General features: G+C 51.6%; 1 protein-coding gene across 1 annotated transcript in view; it reads left to right on the top strand.

Annotated features, from left to right (window-relative positions):
* The window catches only part of TRIO (trio Rho guanine nucleotide exchange factor), a 203553-nt gene that overhangs the window by 105128 nt on the left and 76796 nt on the right, over positions 1–21629 (top strand). Inside the window, 11 exon segments of the mRNA XM_049768364.1 lie at positions 3454–3620; positions 4163–4282; positions 5680–5871; positions 6980–7129; positions 9469–9583; positions 12588–12703; positions 14434–14556; positions 17079–17270; positions 17342–17457; positions 17862–17928; positions 19416–19525. Of these exon segments, the coding sequence (XP_049624321.1) occupies positions 3454–3620; positions 4163–4282; positions 5680–5871; positions 6980–7129; positions 9469–9583; positions 12588–12703; positions 14434–14556; positions 17079–17270; positions 17342–17457; positions 17862–17928; positions 19416–19525 (1468 nt within the window).

Raw genomic sequence — 21629 nt, 5'->3', positions numbered from 1 at the left:
TATAAAAGTGTTTGTTATTTTGCATAGGCACAGTAAATGCTGGGGAAATCAAAAGAAAAAAAAAACATATAGCATCAGTAAAGTAGTGTGGAAATTTTAAACCAGTTTCTGTTGTCACTAATTCCTAGCAGTCATGGCTAGTGATTATAAGAGATAGACTTGCCTGTAAAAGCATCATAGGTTAGATTGTGCATACATCATTCTCAAAACAATCAGTTTTTTCCCATATCCTTGTTTTATACTTATCACAAAAATGTTCAGACTTCTCTGAACATAAATATTAGAATCTTTCTGCAGATATACTTAATTTGAAAACAAGTTCATAGACATTCTTACATCGAGCACTGCACTATCAGTCTAGAGCATCCAAGTTCCTTTTCCATAGACTTCTCTAAACAAAATTAATAGAACATTTCTGCATATGTATGTATAATTTGAATATAAGCTTGTTAAACATTTTTATAATGAGCACTGTAGTAAGAGTATATAATATCGAAGTTTCTTTTCCATAGAATTCTGTAGATAATGACATTCTTGCAGACATTCTTAATTAGAACATTTCTGCAGACATACTTAATTTGAAAATAAGTTGCTAAATGATATACACAATCAAAATAAAGCAATTGGGAAACATTTACTGTGATAGCTGAGAACCATTAAAAATCTAATAGCATTATGCATTTTTCTGGAACTGTGCAAATGAATATTAAACCACTAGAGTTGGACACAAAATTAGCCGTTTGCAATGGGGCATAGGACAAAAGAGTAGCTATTAAATATATACAGGTAGAACACACAGTTTAACCAGTAATATGACTTATGCAAATAGGATCTGTAGAGTAAACCAGAAGAAAGTTACAGGAGGTTCAGAAAGCAGCTTCTCAGTTGTGCTTGGATCCTTTGTCTTCCCTGTCTTTTTCTGTTAGGCTGCTGAGCTCATCTGAAATGAACAGGTCTTTTATTGGGCTGGAATCTGGGTCAGGGGACCACTCTTCCCCCTGCCCAACCAAAGACCTGTTCATTTCAGATCAGCTCCCTCCAATGGGTCCCCCCTCCAATGGGACTTTCTCTTTGGCTAATACCCCATCATTGATTGACCTCAATAAGCTGCTGCAGGTTGGGGTCCTTGCCAGGGTCCTTACAGAAAACAACTTTAGTAGAAAAAAGACAGTGGGTTTCAGCATCTTGGATGCTGCCTAGAGTCTTAGGCTCTCTCCTCTTCATTGCTTGCTTCAATCTGCCTGAGGGTGCCTCTGCTACCATGGGTGGTGGGGCAGCTGAGCGAGGCCAGGGAATGAATTGGCAGACCTTACATCAATTGGGAGCATAGCAACTACCTTTCACTGGCATTCTACCAGGTCCGGATACATTAGCAGCTTTTGGTCCCTTCTTTCCTTTCATGGCATCAAACTCCACAGTCTCCCCATCTCCAACACTACACAGAATTGTAGAATGGGTTTATTTCTCTTAATAGCTGTCCAGTGAACAAAAGGGTTTTCTTTGTTGTCATTTCTGTTGATAAATCTGTAACCTTTCCAGACATTGAACCATTTGACAGTGTTGAGTACTTGGATTGTCAGCACTGGCTTGTCTACCTGACGCTAGACTTGGGGCATGGGGGTATCTCTGGTTGAGCCATATTTAGACTCTGAATCTGCAGAAGCTGTAGCCAGCTCATCATCCTTGGGAGATGGGGGTCTCTCTGGTTTAGTGCCAGTAGTAAATGATAAATTATCAGCTCTGGGAGGGCCTTTAGATTGAGAACTCATCACCACTGGGAAGGCATTCTTCCCTTCTTGGGGCATGTGCAAGAGAGAATCTCTAAGGAGTCTGGTATGTACAGTCCAGAGCGAGAAATGCAGGTAGATGGACCAAGCAACATGAAGCTGTTCAGAACAGGGGCCATCATTGTGATTATCTACCAAAGGGTCAAGTCACTCACCATTGTTGGGGGTCTTTTTGGGTCCCTGTTTGGGCACCATTTGAGAAGGAATTCTCAGGTTCCAAAACCAGGACATGGGGAAAGGTGAATTTCAAAGCAAATGCTGAAGCAGGAAATAATTCACACAGTAGAAGGGGGGTAAAAATGGGTTTAGGAATTCCAGCATGCAAGCCAGGAATTCCCCACACAAGCCTTCCACATTTAAGAGGCAGGTAGCATGGGCTAGAGTGAAAGCAATCAGTAAGGCATTTGCCTAGCATATTCCTGACCTAGAATGGACCCAGGTTCAATCCCCTGCATCCCATATGGTCCCCCAAGCCTGCCACGAGCAATTTCTGAGAACAGAGCCAGGAGTAACCCCTGAATGCTACCAGGTGTCGCCCCAAACCCAAAAATAAATAAATAAAATTCTTCATTAAAAAAAAGGCAAGGGGCTGGAGAGATAGCATGGAGGTAAGGTGTCTGCCTTGCATGCAGAAGGTCAGTGTTTCAAATACCAGCATCCCATATGGTTGCCTGAGCTTGCCAGGAATGATTTCTGAGCATAAAGCCAGGAGTAACCCCTGAGCGCTGCTGGGTGTGACCCAAAAACCAAAAAAAAAAAAAAAAAAAAAAAAAGGCAGGTAGTGTAGTGGGGAAGAATGAAAAGAAAAGCCTTCTGAGATCCAGGCTTTTTATTAGCAAGAGTAGACCATACCCTAGAATGGAGAATGAATACTGAGTAAGGTGGAACCCAGTCATCCAACCAGATCACACCCTGGGGAGGAGATCGAATGCTGAGTAGGGTAGGACCCAAATAATCGAATACATCCCTAGTTCATCACAGCACTATTCACAATATAGCCAGAACCTGGAAACAAGCCAGATACCTGAGAACAAATAGCTGGATAAAAAAACTGGTACATATAAAATGGAATACTACACAGCTTTTTTGGGGGGTGGGAGGTAACTTGGGGCCTCGAAGACTCAATCTAGCATGCCAGAGACAAGGCAAGAAATGCAGGCATCGGTAGCTGACTCTGTGGCCAGTTCGCTGGTCCTCCCGTGAATCATCCCAGAGGCAGTGTCTCCTTGCAGGAATTCCAAGAGTGAAACTTCAATCTGCCCTTCCAGGAAAGGATTGTCACCCCGTTCCCACCTCCTCTCCCCTTCTCTGCCCTCAAACAGCAAGTGTTGCTCTACGCCTCGACTCTTAGTGATAGACGCATTACAATATTCACACCTGCACCCATTTCTTAGGGATCCCCACAGGTGCTTCTGAGGATAACAGTGGGCCTGTTTTCCCCATTATCAGGGCTGGGCCCATCTTTTCAAACCCAGAAGTGCTGTCCAAGTCCACACTCAATGTGTTTGCAGGCAGCAGGGCCAGCAGTGCGGGTGGTCCAGCACCTGGTGCTCAGTGGGATGCAGAGGGATGCTGAGGGATACAGAGGTGCAGAGTTTCCCCAAAGCGGGCAGGTGCTGCAGTGCACTGAGCTCTTTGTCCTCCCTCCCATTGTCCGTCCCGGCAGGCGTGGAGCTGCTGTGCGACCGTGATGTGGACATGGCCACACGGGTGCAGGACCTGCTGGAGTTCCTGCACGAGAAGCAGCAGGAGCTGGACCTGGCGGCCGAGCAGCACCGGAAGCACCTGGAGCAATGTGTGCAGCTGCGCCACTTGCAGGCCGAGGTCAAGCAGGTAGGCCAGGGCCGGTGCAAGATCAGCAAGGCTCAGGCTGATATGATCCTGGCCCAGATGGGGGTTTTCAGTCAGAAGTAGCCTCTGGTTTTCTGGTGAACGAAGAGGGATATGGGTCAAATAGGACATCTCAGCTCTGTGCACAAGTTGACTCCTGGTCGTTCCTGGCTACGTGCTTTGGGGACTATCTGGAGTGCCTGGATGGGCCCAAGGTCCCTAGTCTGCAAGCGAGGCAGACACCCTCCCTACCTGCTACACTGTCCCCTACTCAGTCGTTCCTTTTCCCAGCAGTTTCACTTATTTTTGCCCGTTTGACCTTAAAGAGAACCACAAAGCGCCTTTTCTGGACCTTCGACCTCGGGGACTTACTTACAGATTCTCCATGTGGTCCTCTGGGCCCATCATCTCTGTCTCTGGACCAGCCATGTCCCCTCCACTCCCATTTGCAGCTGGGAAGGGCAGAACCTGAGGGCTGCCGGCAGAGGGGTCTGAAGAGAGTGGGGGACTGCCAGAATGCTGCAAGGTGTGTCTCTGTGTTGTAGGTATTGGGCTGGATCCGCAACGGGGAGTCGATGCTGAATGCGGGGCTGATCACAGCCAGCTCGCTTCAGGAGGCCGAGCAGCTGCAGCGGGAGCACGAGCAGTTCCAGCATGCCATTGAGGTGAGGAGCTTCCTGGAGATGCGGGTTGGCAGGGAGGTGAAGTGGCCTGGTGCCTGGCTCTGCTGGCTCCCTCCAGCAGGGGGCGACAAGGTGGACGCCTGCCTGTCGTTGGTTCTCTTCTTCCCATACTCGACAGGCCTGTGCCAGCCTCACCCAAGCAGCGCCCCCTGGTGGGCCAACCCTAGTCCCCCTTGCACTCTCAAAGGCTTCCGGGGGCCAAGAGGGAGAGAGCACTATTTCCCTTGTGTCACCTGGGGGCCAGAGCAACTCATTCTCCAGCTCCTAGACTCCTGCTCTGTGCACCCAGATCCCATATTTCAGACATGATGGAGCATGGAACCCAGAGCCTCGTGGCAGTGCCCCTGCCCCACACCCGCATCTGAGCCCCGCCACCCTTGGCTCTGATTGTGTAGGTGTCTCGCCCCTTTTGGGTGAAATTTAGCTCTTATTAGAGAAAGAACATCAGCATCCACGGACCCTCAATCCCCACCCCAGTGCCACCAGATCAGGATAAGCCCTCATGCCCACAGAATTTTCTAGAGAGACAAACAGGCAAGCAGGTCCTTACAGATGGGATGGGGCAGCCAGAGAACATGGCTCATCCTTGAATTTCAGTCACACGTTCCTTATTTAAGAAAAATAAAATCCAGATGCCTTTGAACCATTTCACTTGAGCTGAATGTTGAGGTAAAAATGAGAGTAAAATCCAGGGTCATAGAGATAGAACAATGAGTAGGGCACTTCCCTTGCATACAGCCTACCTGTACTCCATCCTTGATAGTCCATATCTGTGAGTTCCATGAGGAATAATTCTTGGGTGCAGAGTCAGAAGTAGCGTCTGAGCATTGCTGAGTGAGACAGTGTAGTGAGGAGGGCACTTTCCCCCTTTTCTAAAAAAAAATTTATATAGTATAAATAACATATAATTTAAATATTAATTAACTTCCCTTGCATCCAGCTAACCCAGGTTATAGCCCTACATCCCCTATGGTCCCCTGAGCACCATGAGGAGTAATTCTCAAATGCAGAATCAAGAGTAATCCCAGAGCACTGCCAGGTGTGGCCCCAAAACCAAGAGTAAAAATCCATTTTCTCTGCCACTTGTTCTGCCTCGTTCATTTGCCTCTGGCAGCTGTTTGTTATAACGAGGGTTAGTGGGTGCCAGCAGTCCCTGGATAAACGTCTTTCTAGAACACTAACTCTTCTGGGCTCCCCCTCTGCTATTCTGCAAGCCCTGCTCCCCACCTTGGACAGAGACGCATGGTGGAGGGCCCCAACTCGTCCCGCCCTCTCTATGGGTCATGAAAATGTCGGTAGGGGTATCACCAGATGCCCCAGTGCTGTGTCCTTCGGCCCGCCTACTCCCACCTGAGCCGGCTCCTACTTCTCTGTTCTAGAAGACGCATCAGAGCGCCCTCCAAGTGCAGCAGAAAGCAGAGGCCATGCTGCAGGCTGGCCACTACGACATGGACACCATCCGAGACTGCGCTGAGAAGGTGGCCTCGCACTGGCAGCAGCTTATGTTAAAGATGGAGGATCGCCTCAAGCTGGTCAATGCCTCAGTGGCCTTCTACAAGACCTCGGAGCAGGTTTGGGCCCACGGCTACCAGTCTGTGCCATTGGGAAGGGCAGAGGAAGGGGAATGTCCGCAGGGAGCTTGGTGTTCTCAACACCAGCTCTTTTTTGGGTCCTGCTCCCCTCATGGTGTCTCAACGTGATGGTTTACCTAGAAGGAATCAGAGAGCCTTAGCTGTTAGCTAAGGTTGTCTATCACATGGGAGACTGGGATGGCAGGAAGGAACATGTAGCCTCATATGACACTGTTGGAAACTGGGCACTGTGCATTAAAAATTAGGTTTTAAAGGCCATTGAGATAGCACAATGGGGGCCAGAGAGATAGTACAGTGGTGGGGCATTTCCTTCACATGAGGGAGCTAGTTGGATTCCCTGCACCCTCTGGTCCCCCAGCCTACCAAGGGCGATTTCTGAGTGCAGAGCCAGGAGTAACCCTTTAGTGCCACTGGGTGTGGCTCCTAAATCAATAAATAAAGTTAAAAAAAAAAAAAAAGATAGCACAGTGATTAGGGTGTTTGCCTTGCACATAGCTGCTGACCTGAGTTTAATCTCCATCATCCAACATAGTCCCCTAAGCACCACCAGGAGGGATTCCTGAGTACAGAATCAAGAGTAATTCCAAAGCACTGCTGGGTATGACCCCCACCCCTCACAAGAAATAACCAGCATCATGCCTTGGTTTTTTGGTTTTTGGGCCATACCCGGTGACTTTCAGGGGTTACTCCTGGCTATGTGCTTGGGGGACCAATGGACCAATGGGGACGCCAGGGGATCAGACCGCAGTCTGTCCTAGGTTAGCGCATGCAAGGCAAATGCCCTAATGCTTGCGCCACTGCTCCGGCCCCATGCCTTGTTTTTTAATTCTGTAAATGTAAGTGTCATGACATGTAGAAATCCAAAGGTCATATCTGGACCGCTTGAGACTAGGCTAGTTGCCCAGTTCTCTATCCTTGGATGACTCCTGATCTAAGTGTCCATGGGACTTGGATCAACTATGGGGAAAGTGGCTGAAACTTACCCCACAGAGAGAGGGAGCTTGGCTTTCCTCTGCACTCTTGCTCTGGGGGTCAGCAGGCCTGGAAAGGCCCCAGTTCTGACTCTCCCTCCTCCGACGGCCCACAGGTCTGCAGCGTCCTGGAGAGCCTGGAGCAGGAGTACAAGAGGGAAGAGGACTGGTGTGGGGGTGCCGACAAACTGGGCCCCAACTCCGAGACGGATCACGTCACCCCCATGATCAGCAAGCACCTGGAGCAGAAGGAGGCCTTCCTGAAGGTAGGGGACCCTGACATTCCAGGGGTTCAGGCAGGTGCTGTGGCTTGGGCAGCCCCATGTGCAGTGGTCCAGGGTCCTGTCCTGGGTTCTGGGCGGCCCGAATCACACCTGTAGAGGATTCTCACTAGCTCCCAAGGCTTCTGGAATCTTGAGACTCCCCTCTCATTTTTCCTCATTTCTGAATATGTCCTGCGACTTTCATTTCTGCTCTGATGGTGTTTGCCAGCAGCGCCAACCCCCAGGGACATTTTTAGTCTGGTGCAATTCTGAAGGAGGCTAAAGGGTCTCTCCACTTGCTCCCACTTTCAAAGCCTCATCCCTAGAAGTGACCTGCTGACCCTCTTGGGTGGCAGATGTCAGTCTCCATAGTCTGTGGTGCTGGTGTCCACACATTGGAAGAATTTGTTTGTTTATTTCTTCTCTGAAATCTCTTTTGTCAAACAAATTGAGTGCCACTCACCATAGTAGAGAAAGGTCCCTTTGGAGGACGGTGGAACAAATGGCCTCAGACACCCCACCTTCACTGTTTTTTCTGTTGGTTTTTTTTTGTTTGTTTGTTTTTTGTTTGTTTGGTTTTTTTGTTTTTTTTGTTTTTGTTGCCAAACCTGGGGTTTGTTCAGCAGTTGCTCCTGTGCCCAGAAATCGCTCCTAGCAGACTTGAGGCCCATATGGGATGTTGGGAATCAAACCCTGGTCAGCTGCATGGTAAATGCCCTTCTCGCTCTACTATTGCTCCAGCCACATTTACTGGGGTTTTTAAATATTAGATACAGTATCACTTTTCTCTCTCTCTCTCACACACACACACACACACACACACACACACACACAGTATCTCACACACACAGTATCTCACACACACATATACACAATTGGCTCTTTCGCTGAACTATACTGGCTTACATTTCTGGGATTGGCCCAAAGTTGCTTTTTGTAAGTGATTCTGGTTAAGATCCAGATAAGAGCTACACCTTAATTGAGTTGTTCCTGCCTCTCAATCTGTCTCCCACTTTTTGGTGATGGGTGGGGAGAGTTGGCAGCCACACCCCCACAGTGTTCAGGATCTCCTGGTTGTGCTCAGGGCACTACCCTTCTGGTGTCAGGCCTGGCAAGAGGCAAGTCCTGCCCTCTGTGCTTCCTGACTCTCCTTCCAGCCCAACCCCCCCCAACATACACACACACAGACAGACAGACACATACACACACACACACACTCATTTTTCTCTCCACTCTCTCAAAAAGGGGATCCCCTGTAATGGGGCATGTCTCGGTATGAATTTGACAGTGGCCCCGGAATTTGTTCACACCCTCCAGCACTATCAGATTTGGCCATTCCGGTGTGTGCATGCATGGCGGGGGGGTGGTGTATATGCCTTCCACGCATGTGAGTCTCAATCTGTTTGTCTGTGATGCCATGGCATATGTGCATAGCTGTGTGTAGTATATGAATAGCATGTGTGTCTGCATGTAGTGTGTGTGCCTATTGTGGGAGAGCCGTGGGCATCCCTCTTTGGAACTGGATGGCACTCCAAACTCTGCCCGTCCTGCCTTCACTTCAAGGACCCTCTGGTAGCTGCAGAGTACAGGGTGTCTGTGTGTGTCTGTGTCTATCTGCCTGTCTGTTCATCCATCTGTCTCGTTCACATCTGATCTCATTGGCTCTGTGGGTACTTGGAAGTGAAACACAAAGCGTGCGTGCATGTGTGTGTTCCATTGTTGAGTGGCCAGGTGCTTCGCCTTTGCTCTGTCTGGGTGACAAATTTTACTCCCCAGTGGCCCCTGAGAGCCATGGAGGCTGCACACCTTCAGCCAGTCCACTAGGGGCCAATTCTCCCTCCTTCATGACACCAGTATCTGCTGTCTCTCCTTCATAGCAGGATAGACTAGAAAGGGCCTTGCAGAGAGGGAGCGGCCCAGTCATTCCCCTGATGAGAGGAGATGGTGCTCTGAAGAAAGCTAGAACCTAGCTTGGGGCTTCTAGGAAGTCAGCCCAATGTTTCCTGGGTAACACCCCACAGGGTCCTGGTCATCCCCTCAGCTGCCTGGAGCACACACACCCTCTTGCCCTCCCTTCTTCCCTCCCAGCTCACTCAGGCCTCACTCGCTGGGTCTGTCAGTAGCCTCTGCACCCCCAGGGCTTGGCCGGCCACACTGAGTGTGACACTCACTGGGGATGGCACTGCCCACCTGCCTCAAAGGAAACTGAGGGATAAGCTGACCCTGACTTGGGCATCTGTGCTTCCCACCCCCGAGCAGCTGGGGCACTTCCTCCCCGGGTGCCAGCCCTGGCTCTGCCCTCCAGCCGTACACACTGGCCCACCAGTGCCCCTTATCCCCAGGCCTGCACGCTAGCACGGAGGAACGCTGATGTCTTCCTCAAGTATCTGCACCGCAACAGCGTCAACATGCCGGGGATGGTGACACACGTCAAAGCACCCGAGCAGCAAGTGAAAAGTGAGTTTGGGGCTCCCGGCCTCCTCCCTGAGCACAGGACAGTGAACTTGTGTGAGCACAGGCACACATGGGTGAGGGGGTCTTTTCAGTTGGTTGGCTGGTGTTTGGCTGGCATGGAATGAATGAACACAAGACGATGCAGCCTGCCAGGCCACTGACTATTCCAGAAAACGACAGCTTCGGGGCCAGAGTAATGGTCCAACGGGATGGGCTCTTGCTTTGCAAGTGGCCAACTTGCAAGTGGTTCGATCTCTGGCACCCTAAATGGTTGGTTTCCCCCAAGTCATCCAGGAGTGATCCCTGTTTGAGAGTAGGGATGAGAGTAGGTCCTGAACAGAACTGGGTGTGGCCCAAAAAGAAAAAACTAAGGGGGAAAGTGACAATGTTGTAGATGAGAGAGAAAGGGAGGACTAGAATGAAATGCAGGCAGCATGATTTTTCTAATTCTCAGCTTCAGATTAAGAATTTATACACCACTGTTAGCACCAGGCACCATTATCAGTTGTGAAACGATACTTTATATAGTTTGAGAGCCTTGCGGAATAAAAACCAATAGCAAGGCCAGAGAGGTAGTGTAGGTTTTAATGCACTGCGCTGGCATGCAGCCATCTGGGTTCAGTCCCTGGCACCCTGTATGGTCCCTCTGACTACTGTTGGGAATGACCAGAGCCAGGAGTCATCCCAGAGCACAACAAGGTGTCACCCAAACCCAAAACAAACAAAAACATTGAAGCGCATAAGGGGTAACTGCTAGTGAAACCCAGAGTTCCAAAACGAGGATCTGGCGAGACGCAGGTCTGGAAGCAAGCTTTGATGCAGGAAATAATCCACATAGTGAAAATGTACAAGAACGGGTTCAGGAAATCCAGCACTCAAGCCAGAAATCCCACCACACAAGCCTTCTGTTCCTAAGAAGGAAAGCAGCTAAGTGGCATAAGACCAAAGAATGGATGCCTGCCTTCCTCAGACCCCTGCTTTTATGGTCAAGAACAGGCCTCACCCTAAGTGAGAGAGGAATACCAAGTAGGGGATAGTTCAGTAGTCCCATCACCAGATCACACCTTAGGTTGGAGTAGGAATACTGATTAGGGTAGGACCAGTAATTCAACAGGTAACTACGTGTACATGGAATTGCACAGAATCAACTGAGAGACATGGTGCTCAGTGCTCCTGAGAACATTGGCCTAGGTGGAGGTGAAGAGGCAGTTGGTGGCTTTATCCTCTAAACATAGAAGGCTGAAAAATCAAGTGGAAATGACACAGAAACAGAAGCATATGGAGGCAGCTGGGAGAGGCAGCAGAGGGGCAAGCAGGAAAAGGCAGCGGAAGTCGCTACTCGCCCCCTCGGCAATGGTGGAAGGTGCCTGGAGCTCCGGTCAGTGATTCCTGTCAGTCACGGACACTTTCTCACATGGCCACAGGCCTGTGAGGGGCCTCAGAGCCTTTCTGGGGGGATGAGAGCTTCCACCTTCCCAGCAGGCTTTTACCTCATTTGATTTTTGTTTTTGGTTTTTTTGGTTTGGGGGCTACACCAGGTGGTGCTCATGGGTTACTCCTGGCTCTGTGCTCAGAAATTGCTCCTGGCAGGCTCGGAGACCATATGAGATCGAAACCACATCCATCCTGGGTCTGCCAGGTGCAAGGCAAAGACCCTAATGCTGCACTGTCTGTTCAGCCCCTCATCAAGTCCCTTCTGTTTGGGACGTTCTCTGATCGACTGCTTCGAGGTATCACGTTGGGTCCCTGGTGCCAGCCAGCTTTGACTGTAGGAGAGGCCCACGGGCTTGGATGAGACCGTGTTCATGAGGCCACACCTCAGAGCACACAGAGCGGCTACTCTTCTCTGCCTGCAGGCCTCGGGACCACTTCGTCCTTCTTCCTGATGTTGTGCTTTGGTTCTGCCGTCCCTCACTTCTGTGTCATTATGGGTTATACTGGGCCACTGTGGTGCTGTGCACCTCTATCATGTCCATCTTTCTCCTGAGGGTTTCTGTAAAGAATGAACAAAACCCCCAGCTAGTTTCCTTTTCTGGGGGGTGGGGGTTGGGCCACACCCAGCAACACTGGGTTTCTGTAAAGAACAAACAAAAACCCCAGCTAGTTTCCTTTTTGGGGGGTGGGGATTGGGCCACACCACTCAAAGGTTACTCCAAGCTATGCGCTCAGAAGTCATTCCTGGCTTGGGGGACCATATGGGATACCGGGGGATAGAATCATGGTCCGTCCTAGGCTAGTGCCAGTAAGGCATATGACAGCGCTAGCGCCACCGCTCCGGCCCCTAGTTTCCTTCTTATACGCCACTATTTGGGTTTTTTGAAGGGTTTGATTTTTGGGCCACACCCGATTATGCTCAGAGCTTAGCCCTCGCTCTGGACTCAGGAAATCCCCCCTGGTGGTACTTGAGAGGTCAGATAGGATGCTGGGGTCAAACCTGGGTTGTCTGCATGCAAGGCAAACACCCTCCACGCTGGACTGTCACTCAATCCTGTTTTGGTTTTTTGGTTGATACTCACCCCTTTAAAGTGCCCTGAAATCCTGTCCCTGCGACAACACTAACAATGCTATCCACCACTCATTGTCCATTTGCCCCAAAAAGGAGGTGGGTCCCCTGAGTACTAGGTCAGCTTAAGCTTTCCAGCCATCGAAAGTATAAGGCACAATGTGAGGATAGGTGGGAGAGAAGGGGGCGGTCTTGGGAAGACAGTGGCCTACCTGGGAGGGGAGGGAGTGGCCAGCCAGGTGGGCTCAGTATGGAGCAAATAGCCGTGGTGCTGAGGTCTGTATGTCTTCCACAGATACCTGTACTATTTTACTTTATTTATTTATTGCTTTATTGATTCATCTTTGGGCCACACCCAGAAGCACTCGGAGGTCACTCCTGGCTCTGCACTCAGAAATCACCTCTGGCAGGCGGGGGGGACCAGATGGGATGCTGGGAATCGAACCAAGTCTCTCCCAGATGGGCTGCACGCAAGGCAAACGATCTCTCCGGCCTCTTTCGCAGATATCTTGAATGAGCTCTTCCAGCGGGAAAACAGGGTTCTGCACTACTGGACCATGAGGAAGAGGCGGCTAGACCAGTGTCAGCAGTACGTGGTCTTTGAGCGCAGTGCCAAGCAGGTGAACTGGGCCCGAGCCCCGGCTGACCTCTCAGGGCACAAGGCCTTGAACCCACCACTCACAGGGCACACAGCCTGCTGTCTTCCACCCTTTGACCTACCACCTCACTTGGCTTGGACTCGGGGCCTCAAACACCAGGAAATGGCTGTGGGGATCCACAGTCTGCTGTAGAAACAGTGGTGGGGATCTTGGGTCTGCCCCACCTGAAAAGTGGACTAGCCTCTGCCTAGCTAGTGACAAGGGTAAGAGGTAGAATGTTCTAGACCCGCGATGGCGAACCTATGGCAAGCATGTGCCAGCGGTGACATGCGAAGGCCTTGCAGCTTGCACGCAGGAAGGTCCACAATTAAGATATGTGGAGCGTGCCACATAGTTTTTAGATACTAAAATCTTGTTATTAAGGTTTAATTGACATGCTGGCACTTTTGAGGAAATTTTTTGTTTTTGTGCAGCAATTTGGGCACGCGGGCTCAAAAAAGGTTAGCTATCACTGTTCGAGACTCTTTCAGTGGCCACTATTCCTGCCATGGGTACCTAGGGCTCAGAGACCCCCCCCCCACACACACACACTCCCCACACCTTTGCACAAGAACTTCGTGTCCTCAGCCTACCTGGGCATCCTGCCCTATGTGCTCCCATTGTAGTGCTCCTCACTTGCTGCTGTTTCCCTCCCATCTTCCTCAGGCCCCTGGGCAGAGGACAGTTGCAGGTTGTCTGACCAGCTCTTTTCTTCTGGGGGGTTTGGATTTCGAGGTCACACTCAGCAGTGTTCAGACCTGACTGAACTCTATGCTCTGGGATTGTTCCAGACTGGTCAGGGTCTCATGTGGGGCTGAGAAATGAACCCCTGGCTTGCCATATCTCTGGCAATAGTGGAGATGCTTGAGTAGTGTCTCCCCTCCCTCCTAGCATGGTCTAGTCCCTGGTCCCATGGGGCCTTTCTGCCCTGCCCCTCCAAAATCTTCTTATCTCCACCAAAGGCTCCTCCCTCTCTCCTGCTCTGGGCTGGTTTTCTCTCCCCTCCTCTGCCTCACGGGCTCCTTATCTCCAGTCCCTGACCTCTATTCTCAGATCTGCAACTCCCCAGGGAGCCAGGCTGGAGACCACACCCCCCCCCAACAGGGCCACTTCCAGGCCCCCCCTGCCCACCAGCTGACTCTGCCGTGCCAACACGAATCCAGCCCTTTTCATCCACCACTGTCCACTGGGTCTCCCCTCACCCTATCCCCCAGCCTGCTGGGCCAGAACCCAGATGCTCCCCCCTACCCCCAGCTACTCCTCTGGCTTTCCCAGCCCCTTCCATCCCGTGAGCTAGACAGGGTAATGCCTGGTGGCATTGGTCCCGGGGCTGGAACAGCCTGCCAGTGGCCAAGAGTGTCAACTTGGCTCCAGATCACGGATAGTGGGTGCTGGTGGATAGTGGGTGCTGGTATGTCTCCTCCAGCTCGTCCCCAAGCAGATTCCCCCCCCCCCCCCCCGCCATGTCCCCCATCTCTTCCCACACCCAGTTCAGATGGCTGACTCCCCGTTTGGAGGCCTCCCTTAGCACTCATGGCAGCCCTGGTTTCTCCACATGGAGCTGGTCTTCCTGCTGGCCCAAGTTGGGTGTTTGGGGGATGTGGGTGATTGGGAGGGACGCCCCCTCCACCCAGCACAAGTGCTGGAAATTAGCTCTCTTGGCTTTGGCCTCGGCCTCCTGCTGACCCACCCCACCCATACAATCCTCGCAGGCACTGGAGTGGATCCACGACAATGGGGAATTCTACCTGTCCACACACACGTCCACCGGCTCCAGCGTCCAGCACACGCAAGAGCTGCTCAAGGAGCACGAAGAGTTCCAGATCACCGCAAAGGTGAGGCCCAGCTGCCACCGCCACCATCCCTCCTCTTCTCCCTCCTCCCTGCCCTTCTGTGCTCTGTGCTTCTTTCTCCCTGCCCTCCTCTGCTCTGCAGTCCTCCCCCTTTCCGCCCTCCCTGTACACTGTGGTCTTCCCTGTTCACTGAGCGATGGAGCGGGCAGTGCTTCCACGCCCACAGAACTCCTCTCGGCACACACGGCTTGCTGGAGAAAGTAATCATGGGTTCCAGTGTAAATTAGTTGCTCCACAGGGTGGCGGGTGGGCGTAGGAGCTGTGAGGGTGGGTACCCCACCAAGCTCACAGAGTACTCAGGCCCTGCCACCCCAAGGGGCACAGCCAGGAGTCAGGTGATGGGGCTGGGGCTCAAAGCAGACAATAGGGGTGACTTGGAGGAGTGTAGGGACCTTGGCATTTCAGCAGAGGCCCATGGAGCCTGGGTGATTCTTTTTTGTTTTTTTTTGGTTTTTTGTTTTTTTGTTTTTTTGGGCCACACCCGACGGTGCTTATGCTTTACTCCTGGCTCTGCACTCAGAAATCACCCCCAGCAGGCTCAGGGACCAGATAGGATGCCAGGGATTAAACCCGGATCCTTCCAGATCAGCTGCTCGCAAGGCAAACGCCCTGCCATTGTGCTTTCTCTCCGGCCCCGTGTGGGTAATTCATCGGTAGAGTGGGTTGGAGCGAAAGAAAGGAGGCAGAGGAGGGGAGAGGGAGATGAAGAGAGGAGGAAAGAGAAAATTAATGTAGGAGATTGGCTTTGGGGGTCCTGTCTTTGGTTGCCTAAGTGAATTCTCTCCCCAGCTTTTTTATACAAACTCTGGTTGTATTCCGGGTTCTGCACTTTGGCCTTCCTGGTCATGGTGAGGGCCACTTCCTGTCCTAGGCCCAGCGTGGCAGCAATGCTTGGGACCACACCAGAGTCACACCAGGGTTCCGGGAACCCAACTCGGATCCTCCAGCATGCCAGGCTCGTGCACTGCCCCTTGAGCACTTCCCCTTCTCTCCCCATTTAGGGGTTTATTTAAAGTAGTTTCCCCATTCAGGGGAGACCTGACGACACCCAAGCTCAGGAGAAAGTGCTCTTCCCTAGCAGCTCCCAGACTTGCTGTCCCTGTTGATGCATGGACACAGGAACAGCTCAGAAATGTGGGGCTCGGCTGCAGAGTGATAGAGTCTGCTCCCCTCAGCGTACTGGGGTCCGGTTAGATTCCCCAACACTGCAGGCTCCATCCCCATCCCTCACTGCCTCACTGTTTGGGAAGGAACCCCAAACATGCAGCTGCCGAAAGGTACTGTGCTTGCAGTGCAGAACTCACACCCTCACACACTCACATATGTACTTGCTCGCATGCATACACTCACATAGACACCTGCTTGCACTCATACACTCATACTGCTCACACTCATTCACACTCATATTCACACTCCTGCTCATTCACATACACGAACTCATCTGCTCACTCATATACTGACAGACATATACCTGCTAACACCCATACACACAAAATCATTCACACATCTGCTCTCACTCATACACTCACATAACACATCTGCTCACACTCATACACTCGCATATACACCTACTCACACTCATTCACAAACCTGCTCTCTCGTATATTCACATACTCACCTGCTCACACCCATACACAAACATAAAAACCATTCACACACCTGCTCACACTCATTCATATACTCACAGACATACTCATCTGCTCTCACCCGTACACTCACATAACCCATTCACACACCTGCTCACATTCACATACACAGTCACACTCCTGCACTCACATTTATATCTGCTCGGACTCATTCACACTCACTTTCACACTCCTGCTCACTCACATACACAAACTCACCTGCTCACACTCATACACGTACATTGGTTCACACGTGGTCTCACACCTGCATACACTCATTCACACACATCATATACTATGACACACCTGCTCAGACTCATACACACATATACACTGTTCACTATTCACACACATATATACTATGACACACCTGCTCAGACTCATACACACATATACACTGTTCACCTGCGCCACTCATACCACGCGTGCAATTCACACAGACTTACACTTACAGACACATACATACTGGCACTCATACTCACATTTGCTCAGTCATACCACACGTGCACATTCACGCATTTACACTCTCACACATGTTCACACACTCATTCATTCACACAGACACACACACACACACACACACACACACACACACACACACACCTCCCTCCCTCCCTCCATTCTGCCTGCACACTCCAGAAGAAAAATTGGAAGTGCTTCTTTGGGTTCAAAAAGGCGATGCTGGGGGGCAGAACCAAAGAGCATGGTTGAGCAGAGGGTCAGGGAGTCGACAATGGGGGGCTGCCTGTTCCCCGAGATTCCCCTGCTCCCACCCCCATCCCACGTCCTGCTTCCCATTTTCCGCTCAGCTGACCGGCTCTGCCCCGGGCACCCAGCCTGCTGGCCCGACAACACTGTGTCCGTTTTGGTTTTCCACAGCAAACCAAAGAGCGAGTGAAGCTGCTGATCCAGCTGGCGGATGGCTTCTGCGAGAAGGGCCATGCCCACGCCGCCGAGATCAAGAAATGCGTGACGGCCGTGGACAAGCGCTACCGCGACTTCTCGCTTCGCATGGAGAAGTACCGAACGTCGCTGGAGAAAGCCCTGGGCATCTCCGACTCCAACAAATCTGTGAGTGTCTATGGTGGGGGAATGGGGCGCGGGATGCTCCTGCCTGCGTGCTCAGTGCCCTCACCCTGCAGAGCAAGAGCCTGCAGCTGGACATCATCCCCGCCAGCATCCCCGGCTCCGAGGTGAAGCTTCGTGACGCTGCTCATGAGCTGAACGAGGAGAAGCGGAAGTCAGCGCGCCGGAAAGAGTGAGCCAGGCACCCTGGGGACGGGGACCCCAAACCCAGGGGTCTTGTCTGCCTGCCTACACCACCTGGTGGGTGGTGCGGTGCTGGTGAAGGTGTGGGCACTCATGTTATGGGGGTCTGAGAGTGGATGGGGTGAGCCTCAATGACAGGGATCCTCGCTCTCCACCATGGGTGGCTCTCAGCGCACTGCTCACCCCTGCCATCTGTCCGTGTCAGCAGCCCCTCTTGGGTTTTCCACACCGGGGGTGGGGGACATGATAAAATGGCTGAGCACCACTGTGCACGGGACTCCCATGTTGGGCCTCACTGCGAGCGAACCAGGCAGCTTGGTATACTGCCCTCCCCTGCATGCTGGCTCTGTCCAGGTGGACATGCGTCTCATAAGCAGCAAACCCGTGTTGCAGGTTCATCATGGCTGAGCTGATCCAGACAGAGAAGGCCTACGTCAGGGACCTGCGCGAATGCATGGACGTACGTGCTGGGCTGGGCTGGGGCTAGGGATTGGGGTGGCAGGGTGGAAGTGTGCCAGCACATGGATGGATGTGAGCAAGCCCGTGAATTCATGGGTGGACATGAGCGTGACCGTGAGTGTATAACGGATGTGAACGTGCCTGCTCATGTGTGCAAGTGTATGAGAGCATGTTCCCATATCTGTCTTCAGCAGGGGCCCCAGGCTTTAATGTGGTGCCCCCCCCTTCAGAAGAGAGTGGCCTCCTGCCCTCCCACCTGCCTTTTTTCCATGCCGAACTGAGAAAATACACACACACACACACACACACACACACACACACACAGCCCCTCAGATCTCTGATCTCTGTGGAGTCTGCTCAGGGCAGCCCTTGGCGTTGTTCCCAGGCCCATGAGCCTCGTCAGCCGGCCCTGTGCAGACTCAGCTAGTGCCCCTCATCCTTTGTCATGGGACAGGCTGGCTACTGCCCGCTTTGCAGGGAATCGTAGAGAGCAGCTTCGGGGAAAAAGAGAGGGGGTGGGAGATGTGTGTATGTACACACAGTGATCGAGGCTGGCTACTATGGCTTTGCGGGGAATCGTTTGCTGGGGGAGAGAGAGAGAAAGGATGGCTTTGCAGGGAATCATTTAGGGGGAGAGAGAGAGAGAAGGAGGGAGGGAGGAGGAAGAGAGAAAGAAGAAGGGAGGGAGGAGAAGGAGAGAGAAAGAGGAGAGGTGTATCTACACACAGTGATCGAGCTGGGACTCACACTCAAGGAGATCCTCCAGGGCCACAGAGACAGGACTGGGGACAATGCTGGCCTGGCACATATCTGGCCCTGGTATAGTCCCTGGTGTGGCATGGGTGGTCCCCTGAACCCCACCGAGAGTAATCCTTGAACACAGAGCCAGAAGTGAGTCCTGAGCACCGTTAACTGTGCCCTCCCACCCCCATCCCCCCCCCAAAAAAAAGGTGGAATCACCACTGAAGGGTTTACCTAGTTTTGTTTTTTGTTGTTTTGGTTTGTTTGGGGCCACATTCAGGGATTACTCCTGGCTCTGTGCTTAGGAATTGCTCTTGATTGGCTTGGTGGACCATATGAAATGCCAAGACTTGAACCCGGGTTTATCCTGGGTTGGCAGTGTGCAAGACAAAGGCCCTACCACTCTGTTATTGCTCCAGCCCTGAAGGATGTTTTTCTAAGATATCTTTAAACCCTGACTGTAAAGCTTCAGTTCAAAGGACAGTTGCTCAGACTACATGCAGGTGTGTGGACTTTTGTCCCCAGTACCCCACATCTACACATATATGCAGGTCTGTGTGTGTGTGCGTGTGTGCGTGTGTGTGTGTGTGCGCGTGTGTGTGTGCGTGTGTGTGTGTGTGTGTGTGTGTGTGTGTGTGTGTGTGTGTGTGTGTGCGCACGCGCCAACACAGATGTGGAGAGCACTGTGCCCCGAGCTTGGGCTCAGTGCTGGGTGGTGCCTGTCTAACACTGCATTTGCGCCCCTAGACGTACCTATGGGAAATGACCAGTGGCGTGGAGGAGATCCCACCTGGCATCGTCAACAAAGAACTGGTCATCTTTGGGAACATGCAAGAGATCTATGAGTTCCACCACAAGTGAGTGGCAGACAGCGGTGGGTGCAGGTCCCCAACGTGAGGGCTAGGGACGCTCCTCCAATGAATTCTCTGCCACGGTGGCATGCACACGACCTGGGACACAGAAGCCTGGAGCCTTTCTGTCCAGGACAAGCCCTGGCATTATTGTCCCCATCTCCACCTCTGAGGGTTGAAAGAGGAAAGCATCGTCAGAGGCTACCACTCGGGCTCCGAGTCTGTGGGAGGAAGGAACTGAAGGTGGCACGGACCCTGGGACCTAACCAGAGGGGAAGGTTCCTGCTGGCCCCAGGACCAACAGGCCTTTCTTCTAAAGCAGGGGTCCTCAAACTCATTAAGCAGGGGGCCAGTTCACTGTCCCTCAGGCCATTGGAGGGCCGTACTATAGGTTCTAAAAAAACTATAAACCAATTCCTATGCACACTGCACATATTTTTTCCTACCGCTGTGCTATCTCGCGGCCCCTGAAGTAAAAAAACTAAACAAGAGCAAGTGCAATATTTAAAATACTTACTTGTATTTCAATAGGATATATGGGCCTAGTTTGAGAATCCCTGCCCAAGACTGAGAGATGGAGTCAAGAGACAGAGGAGGGAAGTTGAAGAATGTAGCTCACATGCCACACATGAGCACTGTCGGCCCGGGATGAGTTGGCAGCTAAGCAGGACAAGAAGCAGTGGCAAAAACACCCAGTGGGCCAGATAAATGTCCTCGGTGGCCCATAGTTTGAGGATCCTTGTTCTAAAGCTTTAGAAAATGGTGGCTGAGTTCAGCTGGGCCAAGTAACAGAGTGTCTGCCTCATGGAAGGGAACCTGAGCTCCTCCCCGGTACCCCCATGTGAGCCATCAGCTTGGCACAAGGGGGATCCCGAGCATTGCCCGGTGTGGCCTCCACAAGAGAAATACTTCCTGAGGCCAGAGAGATAGCTCAGTGGTAGGGCATTTGCCTTGTACACGGCTGACCTGGGATGGACCCAGGTTCAATTTCAGTATCCCATATGGTCCCCTGAGCCTGCCAGGAGCTATTTCTGAGCACAGCCAGGAGTAACCCCTGAGCGTGGCCAGGTGTGGCCCAAAAACCATAAAAAAAAAAAAAAGAGAGAGAGAGAGATAAATACTTTGTGTAGTGGTGCTGCACTCGGGGAGTGACTCCTGGCAATGCTCAGCTGACCATATGGGATGCTGAGATTCAAACCCAGGTCTGCAAAGCAAGCATCAAACCTGTCTCCTCTCTCTCCAGCCTGATAAACACATTTAAAAAAATAGTTTTAAAGAACTGGAGAGATGAACATTGGCCTTACACAGCTGATCCTGGTTCAATCCTCAGCACTCCATAAAGTCCCCGAGTCCTCATCAGGAGTGATTCCTGAGCACAGAGCAGGAGTAAGTCCTGAGCACTGCCACGTGTAACCCAACACCCCCCACCTCAGCCACCAAACAAAATGCAACAAATAGCAGCAGATCATCTATGTGCCTTTCTGAGCTCTGTCACCAGTACTCTTGGAGGCTCCATCATGGCTCTCTTCCCCACAGCCAGCAGTAGCCCCTATAACCCTGTGATTCTCACAAGCACCAACAGACCAAAACTACCTCCTCGGCCTTCTCAGAAAGGAGGTCAGAGGCTAAAGCTTCTCTCGGAGAGAGTTTAGCAGCTGAACTGGTGGCTTTGAAAGAACCGGCAATCTGTAGAATCACCCCATGCGCCATATCTCCAACCTTAGTCTGAATCAGGGTCACTCAAGAAATAATCCAAACCAGTCTGAGGGTGAAACACTTGTAGTCTGGTGGTCTTCTACCTTTTATCTTCCTCAAGCTGCCTGCCAGAACTGCCGTTTTTATTGAGTCTAGAGACCACCGCTGAGTTGGGCAGTAAGGACAGATAGCGCAGGCTCTCCTGACCCAGACCCACCCAAGTTGACAAGCAAGACAATCTCTGTTTGGGGGTAAATCCAAGTTGTAAACAAACATACTAGGGATGATCTTTGTTTTAGGTAAAATAAAGTGTAACTTAACAGTGGTCTTCTGTATAAAAGTCCTAGACACTTATCCTCGTTCAAAGCAGCCTGTTTTGATCAGTGTCATGCTCTAGAGGGCACAAATTGGGCAC

Source organism: Suncus etruscus, chromosome 2 (genome assembly GCF_024139225.1).
Source record: "Suncus etruscus isolate mSunEtr1 chromosome 2, mSunEtr1.pri.cur, whole genome shotgun sequence".
Classification (NCBI taxonomy): Eukaryota; Metazoa; Chordata; class Mammalia; order Eulipotyphla; family Soricidae; genus Suncus; species Suncus etruscus.
The sequence above is the reverse complement of the archived record's forward strand: the minus strand, read 5'-3'. Positions and strand labels throughout refer to the sequence as shown.